Source organism: Micromys minutus (genome assembly GCF_963924665.1).
Source record: "Micromys minutus genome assembly, chromosome: 2".
Classification (NCBI taxonomy): domain Eukaryota; kingdom Metazoa; phylum Chordata; class Mammalia; order Rodentia; family Muridae; genus Micromys; species Micromys minutus.
Genome location: NC_137971.1, coordinates 36559000 through 36575548, shown reverse-complemented (window position 1 = coordinate 36575548; position 16549 = coordinate 36559000). Strand labels below are relative to the sequence as shown.

At 38.1% G+C, this 16549-nt stretch overlaps 1 protein-coding gene across 21 annotated transcripts in view; it reads left to right on the top strand.

Annotated features, from left to right (window-relative positions):
- The window catches only part of TRPM3 (transient receptor potential cation channel subfamily M member 3), a gene marked incomplete at both ends in the record, with an annotated part of 816961 nt that overhangs the window by 694486 nt on the left and 105926 nt on the right, over positions 1–16549 (top strand). For all 21 annotated transcript variants that reach the window (XM_080911710.1, XM_080911707.1, XM_080911721.1 and 18 more), the window contains one exon: positions 3313–3385. In XM_080911710.1, the coding sequence (XP_080767836.1) occupies positions 3313–3385 (73 nt within the window). The remainder of the gene's footprint in view (positions 1–3312; positions 3386–16549) is intronic.

Genomic DNA, 16549 nt, shown 5'->3' with positions numbered 1-16549 from the left:
TGATACTAATTTATAGCAGTCATTAATCAAGACCTAACACCCTCGGAATTGTCCCATATCCTGTAACCCACTGCACTGGCCTTAGGTTTTAGCATAAGAATTTAGGGAAGACAATCAAACCACAAATGAGGTGCATAAAGGAGATAAAAATAATCCAGACCAAAGTGTCATGTTCCATAATGAGGACATATTTTTGTAGACTCCAGACACGAAAATCAAGCAGGGTTGCCTAGTCAACGCATATGACAGCTAAGATCAGAAATTTGAAAATGACTCCTTTTATACGATGTTTGGGCTATTTTACTAGGAGATAATATTTAGGAACATGTATGAATATACATTTACATGTATGCAACAGCAATTAGTGAAAAAAGAGGCCAGGAATTTGAAGGACAACAGGTAATGTATCTGGGAGAGGGAGTGTGGGAGGGAAGAAAGGGAAGGGAGAAATGTCATACTTAAAATACAACCTCAAAAATAAAATTTAATAGTGTGGCATATATTTTTTAAAAAGCTATTTTAAGGAATATGTAACACAAAATACATGTGTGTATATGATCTGTGCTTTGCATCATATTTAGGAATAACTCTAAGAATTCCATCATATCAGACAAAAGAAACCTTCACCTATTATGAGACTCTCCTGTATTTTATTTCAGTTCTTACCCACTTTCACATATCAAATCCATTTGGAATTTTCTATGTGTGACCTGTGAGATAGAAAAGAAATTTAAAGTGTTTCAGCACCACTTACTGTTCGGACAGTGCTTCATACCCCAGCCCGAGCTATCGGGGATCTGAGGCCATAGTTCATAACTATAAGACAGACATATAATAAGACCCCTTTATGCAAGAAAAGAGAGGAGAGAAAGAAGGGGAAGGGGGAGGGAAAGGAAGGGGACAGGGGTGGGGGGAGCCAACATGGGGAAAGAAGGTGGAGAAAGATGAAAGAAAATAAAAGTCTTTCTTCCCACTGACTTACAGTTCTCCTTCTGGCCATCTTCAAATGCTCATATGTTTGTAGGAATGTCTCCAGGTCATATTCTAGTTCATAATTTACTCGCTGCTCCCAATGCCAATATCAGACTGTTTTTAAGTTCTATGGTTTGATGAATCGAATCGTTCTATGACCGTTTCGTGTGGTTATTAAGATTTAAATGTTAGGATCAATCTATCAAAGCCACAAAAACATGTTTGGAGTTTTTGCTGAAATTAAACCTAACTGTAAACTCATTGTCTGAGCACTGGCACACTTTTGTGTTGTGCTTCCTGATGGGTTAACTAAGGATACCCATCATTTAGCAATCTTCCCTGTTCTTCAGCAAAGTTTATACTTTCCTATTACAAGATTCTTTATGAACATGGCAGGAAGTTTCCTTAAAATAGATTAAGCCTTGCTCTGTTATAAAAACCCTTCACTAAGTTTTTCAGGCAAATGTTTGCTTCAAAACCATCTTTCAGCTCATCCGTTATAGGAACCAATGATAGTTAACCAGAAATCATTGCCGTCTCCAGTTGGAGTACAGATGAGGTCCTCTTTCCTGAAACATTGACTAACGAGTCTTACCCGTCCCTTGGGCATGTGTCCTTATACCCTCTGTTCCCCTTCCTACTGAACTATACCTCTAAAATGCTGCCCATGCCGTTTGCTGATGCTGCCTATTTTTGCCTTTCACACCTGGAAATCTTCTCTAAAGCCAGCATTCTACAAAGTGAAAAGGCACCTGAGGAGGGTCACTTCTCTGAACACATAATAGAAACAAATCCTGAGCTATGAATCAATATGAATGCCACTGCTTCCTGTGTGCCCATAAAAGTTTCCTCCCAGAAACATAAACCTGGGCCATTGATGACCATAGTGAGTACGTATAAGTAACATTTCTTGGGACTTTCTTTTAATGTCGGTGAATTTTAAGGTTATGATGGGAATTCTTTAGTACCATAAAAGTAGAGATTATTCCCACTTGCCATGTCATGGTAGCAGTATCAATTGTTAGCACAAACATCTCCTCTACAATGAGTCTCTCAGCTCTCTTGTCAACAGTTAAGTCTTGGGGAAGAATTAGTTCCTCACTGATGTTTCCTCTAATCTCCTTCCTGTAATCCTTCCCCAGAGACTATTTCTCTCCTATATTACCAAGGAAAAGCTGTTACTTTACTACCCTACCATCCATTTCTTATCATTTGGACATACTACTAGATTATTCTAAAGGACATTCAAAGTCATTGAGAGGGATGAATTCTGATATACATCCCAATGTCAAAACCCTGAATGATGTCTTAGTTGAAGTTTTTAGTGCTATTATAAAATACCATGACCAGAGCATCTTGGTGAGGAAACGGTTTATTTCAGGTTTCTACCCTGATATCACACTCCATCACTGAGTATAATAAAGGCAGGAACTCAAAGCAGAACAGTAAAGACAGGAACTGAAGCAAAGACCATAGAGGAATGCTGGCTTGCTTGACCTGGCTTGATCGGCCTGATTTCATTTTCTCTTTTGTTTACTATTATTTTAGTTTTTGTGTATGGGTGCTTTGCATACATGCATTTCTGAGCTATGCATGCATGCTTGGAGCTTTCAGAGACCAGAAGAGGTTGCCAAATGAAGGAAGTTGTGAGCTGCTCTGGGGGTGCTGGGAAGTTGAAGCTAGATCCTCTGGAAAAAAAGCCAATGCTTTTAACCACAGAATCATGTCTTAAGTTTCAGAGGCCCACTTTATTATAAACTCAATGACCACCTGCTCAAGACTGGCTCTGCCCACCATGGGTTGGAACCTTCCACATCAAACAGAAAAGATGTTCTGCAGATTTTCCTACAGAACATTTTATGAAGATATATTCTCAGTAAAGAGTCCTTCTTCCCAGATATACCTAGGCTGTGTCAAGTTGACAAAAAACAACCAGCACATATGTCTATTGCTAAGGAGTGAGTGTAGAGAAGGCTATAGTGTGCACGTGTGCACATGCAATGGACCGTTTTCAACAGGACATAGACATGATCTATCTTTAAACACAGTTTCTCACTCATGGCCTTTGTTACAATTTGCATATTTTGTGAATCCTGAACATCTCATTTGATAACCACAGTTCACATAGTTATGTAAGATGGTCCCCACTTGGAGACTATTGACACATTTCTCAACCAATTGCAGGGGGCCCACTCCACTGATCATCATGTGTGCTTGCCCTGTGGTTACGAACCTATGTCAGAGATAGTAAAATAGTCACTGCTCATAAGCGATTTCATTCCTTTGATTTCTCTCTGGAGGAAAATGTGATGTTAATTGTCTCCTCTTTTCAAATTGCAGATCACAGTGTTTCGAATGGGATCAGAAGGCCACCAGGACATTGATTTAGCTATTCTGACAGCATTACTCAAAGGTAAGAGTCTCTCTGTCCGCATAATACAAAAAGTAATTTTAATGGATTAAAACAGACACCTTACGTGTCCCTTTAACAGATATAACCCCAAATGTTGTGTCATGTCTAATTACTGACAGCCAGTGACCCATCCATGTAAGACACTGCTACCACTCTTGAAGCCCTCTAACAAAAATATGTTGTATGTGACTCAATTTTGTAAGTTTTAAATACAACTCATATCCACCAAATCATAAAAATCTACACAAAAAGTTAATGTAGTACATAAATTCTAAGTTATCTGAATTTTTTAATAATTATTATTACTTTCCTTTCAAGGACACATAGTGTGTTGGTGTAGATATAGCTCTGTTTGTGTGTGTGTGAATAATAAATTAAATTTTAATTTAAAATTAAAAATCAAATATCATTGAGAGGAAAGCAGAAAGTAAACCTTAGTCAATACTTTTTGTTATCACTGAGCATAAGACGGAACTGGAAGTTACCTGTTTGCTGTGATAAACACAGTAATACTTGTGTTATTGGAGTTTGATTTTTAAGATCCTGCTCCCTCGCACTAGTCCTTCAAAGATGTCACACTACCTGCCTTCGTGTTTGGAGCCAGAGCCAAGCAAAGGCCAGTTTCTTTCAGGTCCCATAGACTAAATCTCCACATTAGTAGGCCTTGATACACAACCTACACTTCACAGAACATTTAAAGTATTAAAATAAATAAATTAAAGTTAAGTCTGTTCAACTCGGAAGTTCAGACATGTACAAGACAAACAAGCCGAAAATGGTTTTGAGTATGGTCCTCAGCTGCAAACATCTGTGTTCTCGCCTAGCCCCATAATTCAGCAGGACCAATAGCCACAGCCTCCATGGGGTAAAATCCCAACGAGAACAAAAGCTTGCTCGCTCACCATCTCAGCACTGTGCTTAGTCCCGCTCACGAAGCTTTTAACTTCTGTTGGATAAGAAAATGAGTGGATTGCCCAATGATCCAGTGGCGGCTTTGGTATTCCATAATTCACACTAAAATGACAGTTACGTCATTCTTTGTTTCTGGTCTATTACTCTTCTTTCACTTTTGCTATTTTCTTGAAGACTTATTATATGACGACTGTGCCAAGCTCTTTATGATTACAGTAATCATTAATTATGGCAGAACTATATGATGTCAGAACTAATTTAATCCTCCTTTGCCAGTGGAGTAAGAAAAGCTACAAGGGGTGAAGTAACCTTCTGAACAATGCAACACTAATTGTTAAACTTCAACTAAGCTCCAAAATATCTGACCTCTCGCCATATCACGTGAGACTCTTAGACAAATGTGATTGGCTCTCTTCCCTGTCCACTTACTGGGTGTCATATGTATTCACTAGATTCCTGATCACCCCTCCAGGAGCTTCTCAGTCCCTCATATGTATGTATGGTGTATCCCAGGTCAACTTATAGTCCCTTACATAAGAGGCCATTACTAACATGATTATATAAGGAACATCTTCCTTATCATAAATGATCCCAAAACAAGCTCATTATTCTCATTCTTCTTCCCCTACACTCTATTCCATATTTCTTTTAGACATTCACTGGCTGAACTCTTAGTTTCTCACCTCATTTTATAAGTTGTAAGCCATGATGTGAGTGAGATTTATACAGTGATTTTTGTGTGGTTGTATAATGTTATTTTCATGGTTCTATACATATTTCTTTTTTAAAGATTTATTTATTATACATGAGTACACTGTAGCTGTCTTCAGACACAGCAGAAGAGGGCTTCAGATCTCATTACAGACGGTTGTGAGCCACCATGTGGTTGCTGGGATTTAAACTCAGGACCTCTGGAAGAGCAGTCAGTGCTCTTAACCACTGAGCTATTTCTCCATATATTGCATTTCTATATTTTCTTTCAACTACAAATATAAACACTGAGAAGGACAATTAAGTGTCATGGGGTCCATGCACAGGCTGAACCAAAAACACACTCTGGGCTTTATGTTTCCTTTATCAAAATCAAAGCTACAAAAATGATACAAGAAACTCTAATATTTTCTATTCTCCTATACAGATCATGAGGAAAGTAATAATATCAATAAGTAAGACTTGTTGAAGTCCCATTGTATCCAAAACTGTAAAGAGCTTTTATTGCATTTATTCTTTGATTCTGCACAATAGTTAGGCTACCAGTTCATCATGAGCCTCACTTATAAATAAGGAAATGGAGGCATAGAGCTAGTCAGCATGTGCTCAAGAGAAGCTAGCTAGCAAATGGTTTAGTCCAAACCTAAGAGCCCAGGTATATGACTAAGATACCCTTATTCCATTGATAATGCCCATGAACAAAATTCACAGCAAATAGAAGGGATGGGATATCAGTAAGACATGGTAACCATGACTATTCCGTGCAAACATTTTGCTTTTAGAAATTTATGAAACTAGAAACTATGCATCATCTTCCTGTCAGCCCTAGAATCTATTTATCATTCTGTAAAATATCAATTTTTCATGGGGAAGGGGCTTGGCATAGTATTTTACAAAACAAAATACAGTTTATGTCATTATCAAGTAGTTATACGTGTTGCACTTTGAAAATTTGAGTTTAAGATACCTGAGATAATTTTTACATGGACAATAAGCAATGAAATTGTCTCTTTTAATCTATTTTCTAAGATGCTGATTGTACCCTACTAAATTGATTTCATGGGTCATAAACCTGCATCTTAAAAGGTACTACTATAGAGAGATGAAAGGAAATTTTGATTGCTCTAAGAAAGTAACATTTCTAATCACTATAATGAACATTATTTATGCAGCAGTTATGCTAACGGGAATTTGTGCCATTAAAGATTATAGTGTGTCAACTCTATTTTGCAAAGACTTCTAAATGCTCGCTGATACTGACCTACTTGATTTGGAAAGGGAATCAGGCATATTTTTGGCTGACTTCTTTGATGATCAAGCATATATGCATAATTACATCCATTTTAAATTCTTAAGTTTATTATATTCCTTCTATGTGTTTAGCCAAGGCAAGTAACAGACTTAACACTTAATTTTTACAATTATATTTAATTTTCAATTATGTAATGCTCAGGGGTTATTTGTAAAGTCCAATTTTATTCTAAGACATTTCCGAGAAAACCAGTAGTTATTATTGGAACAGAGCCAGGAAACAAACCACTGCTCCATAAATCTACTGGGGATAAAAAGAAAGGCAGATGGGAAACCAGGTGGCCATGGAGGAAATATATCTTTACTTGCTTTTGAGCTGTTTGATTTAGTTTTCTTGTACTTGAATTTATAGTAGTGGATTCAGTCCTCTGATTCAAAGTTAACCCATGCATCGGTAAGCAATGAAGTAAGCAATAAAGACCAATAAGACTATATGATGGTCTGGCTGAAGATGGTGGTGGTGGTGGTGGTGGTGAGGATGACGATGATGACAAATGGAAAATGAGAAGTCACATCTGTCTGCCCATGCCATGTATACACATGTAACAATTTCCACCACATAGGAGTGCTACATGTATTTGCTGATCTCATGGCACCTTTATTGTATGGTTTACGGTAAAGGGCATCTGAGAAGGCTGCTCAGGATACTCTCTGTGGCCAACTCCCTGCCTCCCTTTATGGTTTACATTTACTACATAGTTGTTTCCATTTGTGAAAAGAAAGAAGGCTTTAAAAATCGCTAGAGTGATGAGCTATCCTCCATGTCCAGAACACATTGGAATTATAATATCTTAAATGTGAAAGACTCCATAAATTACGAAGTATTAATTTAATTAAAGCATAAAGGAATGGAATCTAGAAAGTGGTGAAACACACACTACTGTGCCTTTATATAAAAATTTACATGTGAAAAGCTTATTGTTCATGAAAAATGAAACATATCTAAGAGCAATAACCTTGTCTAAGGTAGACAGCAACTTCAGACACTAATGTTCGTATGCCACAAGGCAGGGGGCGTGTCATGCAATAAAAGAACTCATCCTTTTTTTTTTCTTTTTTAAATGACTTTATTTTGCAAAACAAAGATAAATGTAAAGATTTTAAACATTTTTTGCTTAAAATTATACATTTTTGTCAGTACTGTTTTTTCAGACATTAAAATAAATTTTACATAAAACCATGTAAATATGTTTTTTAGTCAGTACTTGATTTTTTTCAAGGGCTTGACAGTATGCATTGAAAACGTACTAGTTGCAATAAGCGTAAAGTACAAGCAAAACAAAACGCAACATGGAAATAGTCAAAGTCTTCTTGTTTTGTGAATATATGTATATTTTTTGTTTTCTTTATTTCTTGGACTTCATACAGTCTGTGAGTTGTTTCTGGGGGAGTGCAAGCCTCTGGGGTTAGCATCCCACTATCAGTGACTGCATATTATGTCTGTTCTTTTGTGACTGGGTTATCTCACTCAGGATGATCTTCTCTAGATGCAGCCATTTTCTTAAGAATTTGGTTAAGTCATTGTTTCTGGTGGCTGAGTAGTATTCCATTGTGTATATGTACCACAATTTTTGTATCCATTCGTCTTCTGAAGGACATCTGGGTTCCTTCCAGCTTCTGGCTATTATAAATAGAGCCGCTATGAACATTGTGGTGCATATATCTTTGTTGTGTATTAAAGAACTCATCCTTTAATCTTCTTCATTTCAATAAAACCTTATAATTCACAGAAAGTTTTGTCATCCAATCGTCACAGACCTTTGGGATAATTTATCTCCAGACTGGCACTTTCTTAGACGTGAAAATGGCAGAAGCTAACAAAGGTGCCCATACATCTGGAATAAACCAGGAAAGCCAGTCAGAATAGCAGAATTCTGGCTACAAATGTCTCTGCTATACCAAGTTTCCAGAGAAAAAGTATTCACATATTGTACTTGCATGCTATATATCCTCCCCCTCTCTCCCTCCCTCCCTCCCTCCCTCTCTCTCTCCCTCCCTCCCCCCCCTGTGTGTGTATGTGTGTGTGTGTGTGTGTGTGTGTCTGTCTGTCTGTCTGTCTGTCTCTTTCTGTCTCTCTTCTTTTTTTCTCAACATTCCACAAAATTGCTGACAAATAGCAGGAATTTGATAAATACTGCTTATTAATAGAAATGAAGTTACTTTTCAATATCAGTCAATTATGAGTTAAAGCCACATTAATAGCAAGGGTACCATTACCTGTGAAGGTCATTGGCAAGGGCTTTATCCTCTCAGGTCACTGATCTACTTAATGACAAATAGACGTACTCCTCAGGGTAGCTGCATTCCTGAAAACTTTCCTTCCACTCTCTTGTTCACTCCTGCCGTCTAGTTCTTAATTCCACCTGTTATATCTTTTCCTCTTCCACAAAGTCAAAGTAAAGAACTTGGACCTTCAAATTTCAAAATGAAAACAAGAAAATGTAATTTATATTACAAGGTGTTTAAGAAATGGTAGCGATTTCTAGAAATAGTCGTGGACAGAAAAGGTTTAGTCAATAATGCAAATGCCCAGTGACTCCCTGGTTGACCTTCCCAGGTAGTATACACAGGACCCCCTGCGGTCCCTGCATGTGGACTTCCCAACATCACAGCATCTCTAGGGTTCCCAAGACTCCTGCTCACATTGCTCACTTCCTTTCCATGCAGCCCTCTGAGAATGAAATAAGCCCTAGTTTTACTTTCCTCCTTACTCCAGCTTCAGCTGCTCTCATGCTTCAGCTTGTGTTTGGAGGATGAAGTAGAACCAGGGTCAGAATAAACCCAAGTCTCTTTCTTTAGCACTATGTGGCCATTTCTAAATTCTAATGTAGCATACTCTGTCACTTTTGCCTCAGAAAATAAACATCCTTTCACTTTGTAATATGACTGTCTTAGTTATTTTCCCACTGCTGTTGAAGAGACGCCATAACCGAGGCAATTTATTAAAAAAAGGATTTATTTGGGGACTCAAAGTTCCAGAGAATTGTAGAGCCCATGACCATCATGCTAGGGAGGCTATCAGTAGGCATAATGAGGGAGCTGGAACTAACAGCTTATATCTAATCCAGAGCACCAGGCAGCGAGAGATAATTAATTGGGAATGGCATGGGATTTTTAAGACTCAAAGGCCACCTCTGGTGACACAGTTCCTCCAATGAAGTCATGCCTCCCAATCTTTCCCAAACAACTCGATAAGCAACAGACCACTCATTCACATATGAAGGCCATTCTCATTCAAACCACTACAACATACAAGCTTCTGATTTGGCCCAGGAACAGTGCTCAAATGCTCAGATCTGCAGATCCACCACTTCTGAACAGTTCTCCACAAGTAAAGAACTCATTGATTGCTGTGACTTCCCAGCTTGACTTATTCGAGAACAAGGAATCAATACCAATTGTGCAATCAGTCACTGCCTAGCCCCAACTACATAATCATGTGTGACACCATTTTAAAGTAGGTAGTTTGTATTAATAATAAAAATAATAACAATGCCACTGGACTCACTTGTCCCAGGAGTTCCTGGCCTCCTTAAAGAAAAAAAATTAGTGCTCAAGAATAAACAAAGAGGTCTTAAACTGAAACAGACTTACTAAAGCAAACACACTCCTTCAAATGGAGAGAGAAGACAACACAGCTGCTGAGCACATCAAACTCGAGAATTGGAGTTTTGTAGTATAAGAATGTATGCCAAATCTACACACATAATGATGGAGTGTTCTGGGAACTGTCACTGCATTTTTAGGAACCAGGAAGGGAGGGGGATCTGAAAAACATGGAACTTTCAGACTCAAGAGGCTGAGTTGAAGGAGATTTGTGCGTGAAGGCACCTACACATCATAACTAAAATGGGATATAAATGAAAACTCTAGTTGAAGTCTTAGGCTCAGGCTCCCTTGGAGCACACAGGTAACTCCTATAGTGCACAGTTAATTCTCTGGCACAATGCAGTTAAATGCAATCAACACTCAGATAAGACCATAACCCCCAAGCTTAGTCCTTGTCTCTCTCTTCCCACGTCAATAGCAATAATAAAACCAGCAAATAACAATTATAACTAATGCATAAGTTAGCCACATTTATGAGTATTAACTAACTTTATAATACAACCACATGGAAAGGAACATCAGGGACACTGGGGCCCAAAGAAAGTAAGGTTTCGCCCAAGGCCACACAGCTTGAAATTGGTAGAATATGCACATAAATCCAGATTCCCTGGGCCACTCACACTTGCTCTGCATCCTGGGATCTACATCCAGAACCCATTATTAACCAGTGCCTCATTTCTGTATGCTTTTAGATGATCTATGGCTACCACAGCTTTCTTGGTACATGACAAAACACTGACATAGAAACTGGCAAATGTGGCCAGAAAAGCAAGGATCTGCCATGACTTGCTAATAAATGCATCTAAAACAAGACCATGAAGTCTTAGTCAAAAACATTAGCGAAGAAGCTGCAGTTTATATATTCCATACTTATCCTCTTTAATGCTGAAAGCTAAACACCCCAGTTCCTTTTGTAGAGATGTTAGGACCATGTGACTATGTTGTAACCAATGGGACAAGACTACAACTAAGGTAAACTGAATCTATACCTGGAAGGTTAGAACAGATGAAAAAAAATACATATATATATATATATATATATATATATAAAATCAGACCGGAAAAGAAACTGAATTCAAAGCTAGAATCAAGCTGTTTTACACTTTATGATTCTCAAAAGCCTTAGAATTTGGGACATCCAGAAATCCAAAAGGGGAGATTTGTGAGGGAAAAAAAATGTATGAACGAATTTGTTAAGTCTTTTTTAAGATGCAGCCATAATGTCATGTCTTTCCCCACTCCCCCAAACCCTTCCAACGGAAAAGACTTACTCTCTGAAGAAGCCAAAACAGAGTTCCTAGTATAGAGGGCCAGATGCTTAAAGCAGGCTGAGATATAGTTCTTAAAGGAGGCTGGGAACGGGAAACTAAATAAGCAAATGGATATTGGATGCTGGGACCCTGGCCTTTGGAGACAATGAGACTAGAGATTTTTATAGCAACCCTTAGAGGAATCAATGGCCCAACTTTGTAATATGTAACATTAGTTTAAAAAAAAAGGCATTGAACTGAAAGGAGAAAGAATGAGTATAAGAAAAGACAACAAAAGGGATTTAAATCAATGCAACAAATCCAGAGAATATCCCAGAACCTAGGTCATACAGCTGTAAAAACAAAGTCATTCTTGACATATCATAAATAATCAGCTCAAAAGTAAGAATCTGCATTCTATTCTCAATCTCACATCAATCTTATATTCTTCTACTTTGCTGATCTTGCATACAACAGGAACACTTCCCTGTGGTTCTCTGTTAACAAGAGGTAGGGGCTGGTGAAGGGTTGGCTTCCTGTACCACAGAAAGAGCACAACAAAAAGAACAAGTTCATTTAAGTGAATTCTAGAAGAAACACACAGAGCTTTTCAATATCACAAACTGTAAGCTATATAAGTCCATTCAGCCTTCCTACTTGCATATATTGTTGGGACCTTAAGGACATAACGGAAATGTCCACTGTAGAAACTCTTGGCTTATATATCACCAAAGAGACTGAGTACACATTTAAATACCTGATTTGGGGAGGTTGTTCTATAGCTTTGGCCCACAAAAGACTAATGCTCAGAAACAAAATCAAAAGTGAGGAGACTTTCTGCTGAAAAACAACAGAGTCCAATCACTAAGAAAATTAAGCCAAAGCTTAATCACCAGTGCTTGTCATCCCTGACCCTGGTAATAAGAAAGTGGGGGACGGGCAGATGATGGAGAAGCCCATTTCTCTGTAAGAAAGACACTATAATGAGTGGAGAAGGAACCTGCAGTTCCTGAAAAGCTATCAGCCAGCCATGACTAGGGAAGACAGGTAACTGGTCATCAGGACAGGTGCGACAGTTCTATGAGCTGCTTGCAACCAAGTGCCAACATGTCCTCTTGTACCAGGCAAACTTGAAGATAATGACAAAGAAAACTTATTAGGTTTTTATAAAGAGGGGTGGCTGTCACTCATATAGAGCATTCCCGGACTCCACAACCTGAACCCCGACAAATGAACAGCCCATCTTCTTAAAATTACATTCCTAAAAACAATCTCATTTTGTAAACTAAATACAGCCTCTCCATCTGCATTCAGACTCTTGCACTGTAACTACTTTCTCCCCTCTGTTTATCATAACCTTGACAAACTTCATTTCACTCAGGAAAGAAGCTGAAGAAAAAGCCAAAGTGGAGATTTGATTGACATCCCATACTCTGTCGTAGAACCACTCCTAGTACTGTTGGCAATTCTGACATGCGTAAGACCTAGGAATTTCAGGATTCTCTGAGCTTAGTGCTCAGACTTTCTCTTTTTGTGAAAAGTCCATGGCAGCCAGCCATTCACACTGACCACAGAAAATGCTGTAACAATGGCCCAACTGGTAAATCCTCTGACTAGGAGTGTTCTATACTCAGTAGCATTGTCGATTGGTATATTTACTAAACTACAATTACCAATTTGGTTATAGTCATTATCAAGAGTACACCAAAGACTAGAGAGATGGCTCTACCAGGGGTCCTGGGTTCAAATTCCGCCAACTACATGGTGGCTCACAACCATCTGTAATGAGATCTGATGATCTCTTCTGGTGTGTCTGAAGACAGCTACAGAGTACTTATATATAATAAATAAATAAACCTTTTTTTAAAAAAAGAGTACACTAAAAATCTTTGCATAATGCTTTCTTAGAATATTTCATCTATTATTTTATAATTTCATATATTAATATAGTATAGCTTTATTATATCTAACCCAAACGACCCCTTAACCTCCCATATCTCCCCAGGATTTTCCCATCATAAACTCATGTTTCATCTCCTGAATCCCTTGAGCCTGATAAGTACTACCTGTCTACTCATGGCAAAGAACAAACATCTTAGCAGCAGCCACACCCTGAAGAAAAACAACATCCCCATCCCCAAGATTAAGTACTTGTCAATTGCTCTTCAGGTGGGGAGAGAACTTCTTGAGTTCCTCTCCCAACCATACTTGGAAAGGGACTAGATTAGTTTTACACAACTCCTGTGCAGGAAACTACAGTTGCTGTAAGCCACAGAGAGCAATGAGTTCACATTGTTTTGAAAACCAGGATATATTTCCACCAGTAGTAGATAGGAATTTCTTTCCCCACATTCTTACCTGTATCTGTTGTCCTATGATCATTTCTGAGTAGGGTGTGAAAGAAATTTAGTTGAAATAGATTGAACACTTTCTATACATTGTTACTCATTTGTATTTCTTCTATGAGAATTCTCTGCTCAGTTCTGTAGTTCATTGTTTAAGTTATTTGTTTCTTTGATATTCAGTTTCTTGAGTTCTTCATATATTTTAGGTCGGAGATTCTCAACCTATGGGTTCTAACCCCTTTGGTGAAGGAGGGGTCAAATGACCTTTTGCAATGGTCACCTAAGAGCATTAGAAAACAGATAATTGCATTATGATTCATAATAGCAAATTACAGTTATAAATAGCAACAAAAATAATTTGTGGTTGGGGGGTCACTGAAGCAGTAAGTTTTGGCTATACCACTTTGGCTCCTGGCAAGTCACATACACTCATCTGCTCAGGGGCTATCTGAATTCACAACTGGGAGACATACACACACAAACACACACACCAGTTAATTTTAAAATGCCTCAACTATCTCAAAGGCTGGGCAGTTCCATCTGCCATCCCAGGCCCAACTGGGGAAGTGGCCAGTGGCCACTTACCCAAAATCTCATAGGGCTAATTGACTTCATCTCCTGCAGCTCCTACTTCCCCAACCCATACCCACACCCCACACCCCCACATTCCTACCCTCTATCCCTCCCCCATGTCTGTTCTCTCTTCCCTCCTCCCTCCTGTGTCCTAGCCCACATAAATCTATGGTTCCCACCCCATCACACTTTGCCCAGCCATTGGCCACTGGCATCTTTATTTTGGGGACTAGGACCTTCAGCATTTGGACACGCAGATTACTAATTAAATCAAAGCACTGGAACCAGTCTCCAAAAGGTCACCACATGAGGAACTATTTTAAAGGGTCACAGCACTAGAAAGGTTGAGAACCACTGTTCTAGATCCTGGTTTATCAGAAATATGGCTGGCAGAGATTTTTTCTCCCATTCTGCATGGTGACTTTTTTTTCTGTATAGAAGCCTCTTAATTTCATGAAATCTCATTTGTCAACTCCTGGTCTTATTTCCTACTCAATCATGGTCTTATTCATCAAGTACTTTCCTATGTCTATAGCTTCAAGTGTAATTTCTACAGTTTTCTGTAGGCATTTTAAAGTTTATGTCTCATTTCAGGTCTTTGAACTAGAGTTGATTTCTGTGCAAGATGAGAAATAAGACTATAGTTTCTCCTACATGGAGATACCCAGTATGTCCAGCAATATTACTGAAAAATTCTTTCTTTTCTCTAGAAAAGAAAATTTTCTTTTTCAAAATCAGGTGACTCTACATGAGTGGCCTTGTGCCTGATTCTTCTATTGTGTTTCACTGATCTACATGTCTGTTTTGGTATCAGGATTATGATGTTTTTGTACTGTGTCTTCATAATAACTTGAAATTGTGTGTGATGATAGGTCCAAGAAGAGGTTATAACTCTTCGTCTTGGTCGGAATTGATTTTATCTAGCCAGGGTCTTCTGTGATTCCATATTAATTTTATAATTTCTCTTTCTATGAAAAAGTCACTGGAATTTTGGCTGGGATGGCACTGAAACTATAGACCAGTTTTGAATAGCATAGGCATTTCCCTACTACTGATACTGATTCATGAGCAAAAAGTCTTCCTAGCTTCTGATGTCATCCTTAGTTTCTCTCTCCTGTCTTTAAAGGTTTTGTTATAAAGGCAGTATTTCACAGGCTTAGCTTATCTGTCCTTCAGTCTTTGGTTTATTACATGGTATGCATTTGAAAGCTACTGGGGATGGAATTGTCACCTTGGTTTCTGTCTCAGTGTGTTTGCCATTGACATACAGTGTATCTACTAGATTTTGTATCTTAACCCTGTATCCTGACACTTTGTTTGAACTGTCAGTTCCTTCTACCAATTCTCCAATGGACTCTACGGTCCCTTATGTATAAAATCATATTATTTTGTAAGTAAACACTTTGATATTTTTCATTTTCTGATTTTTCCCCTTTTATCTTTTTCTTTGACATTATGACTACAGCTAAGACATTCATTACAAGTTGGAAAATTTTACCAGTGAATCCATTTGAGCCTTCTTTTTTTTTTTAAGTAGGGGAATTTTTAATTACTGCTTTAATCTGAACTACTTACTATGCACCTGCTTCAGTTGTTTATCTCAGGGCTGGAGAGACTGCTCAGTAGTTAAGAATACTTGATACATTTGCAAAGAACCTACATATGGTTCCCAGCACCAGCAGATTGACTCACAACCATCTGTAACTCCAATTCTGGGGGACTCAGTACTCTCTCCTGGCCTCCATCTGCACTGTCATATGTGATTCACAAACACGTGCAAACAGGATGCTCATATGTACAAAGCAGAGTAAATAAATCTTTACATTATTTATCTCATTTTGATTTAATTTTAGTAGCCCATATACATTCAGAAATTCATCAACTTCTTTTGGAGTTTCCAGTTTTGAAGAGAATGTAATTTACATTTCCTGACACTCATTGATATACATTGTAGTGGTTCCCTTTTCACTCCTAACTGTATTAATTTGCAGCTTCACTTCTGGTTAGTTTAGCTAAGGATTTGTCACTCTTTTGTATCTTTTCAAAGAAACAACTTTGTTTCTTTAATTCTTCCTATTATCTGTATTTGTTATCTTGTTTCCATTTTCATTAATGTCTGCTTTGATTTTAAGGATTTTTTTCCATCTACTGGTCGGAAGTCTGGTTAATTCTTTTGCCAGAGACCTGCAGTCTATCATTAGGTTATTTACTTGAGATCTTTATGTTTTCTTAAGGTAAACACAGTTCTAAATTCCCTTTTATGGCTGCTTTCATTGTATCCCACTGGCTTTGAGATGCTGTGTTTTTATTCTCATTCAATTCTAGAATTTCTTTTATTTCCTTCCTGATTACTCAAGGACCCATCTTTCGTCACCCAGTAGTGTTAATCTCTATGTGTTTGGATGTGTTTGGGGAAAGGCTGTTGCTTCTGATTTGTTGTCTTTTTTCATCAT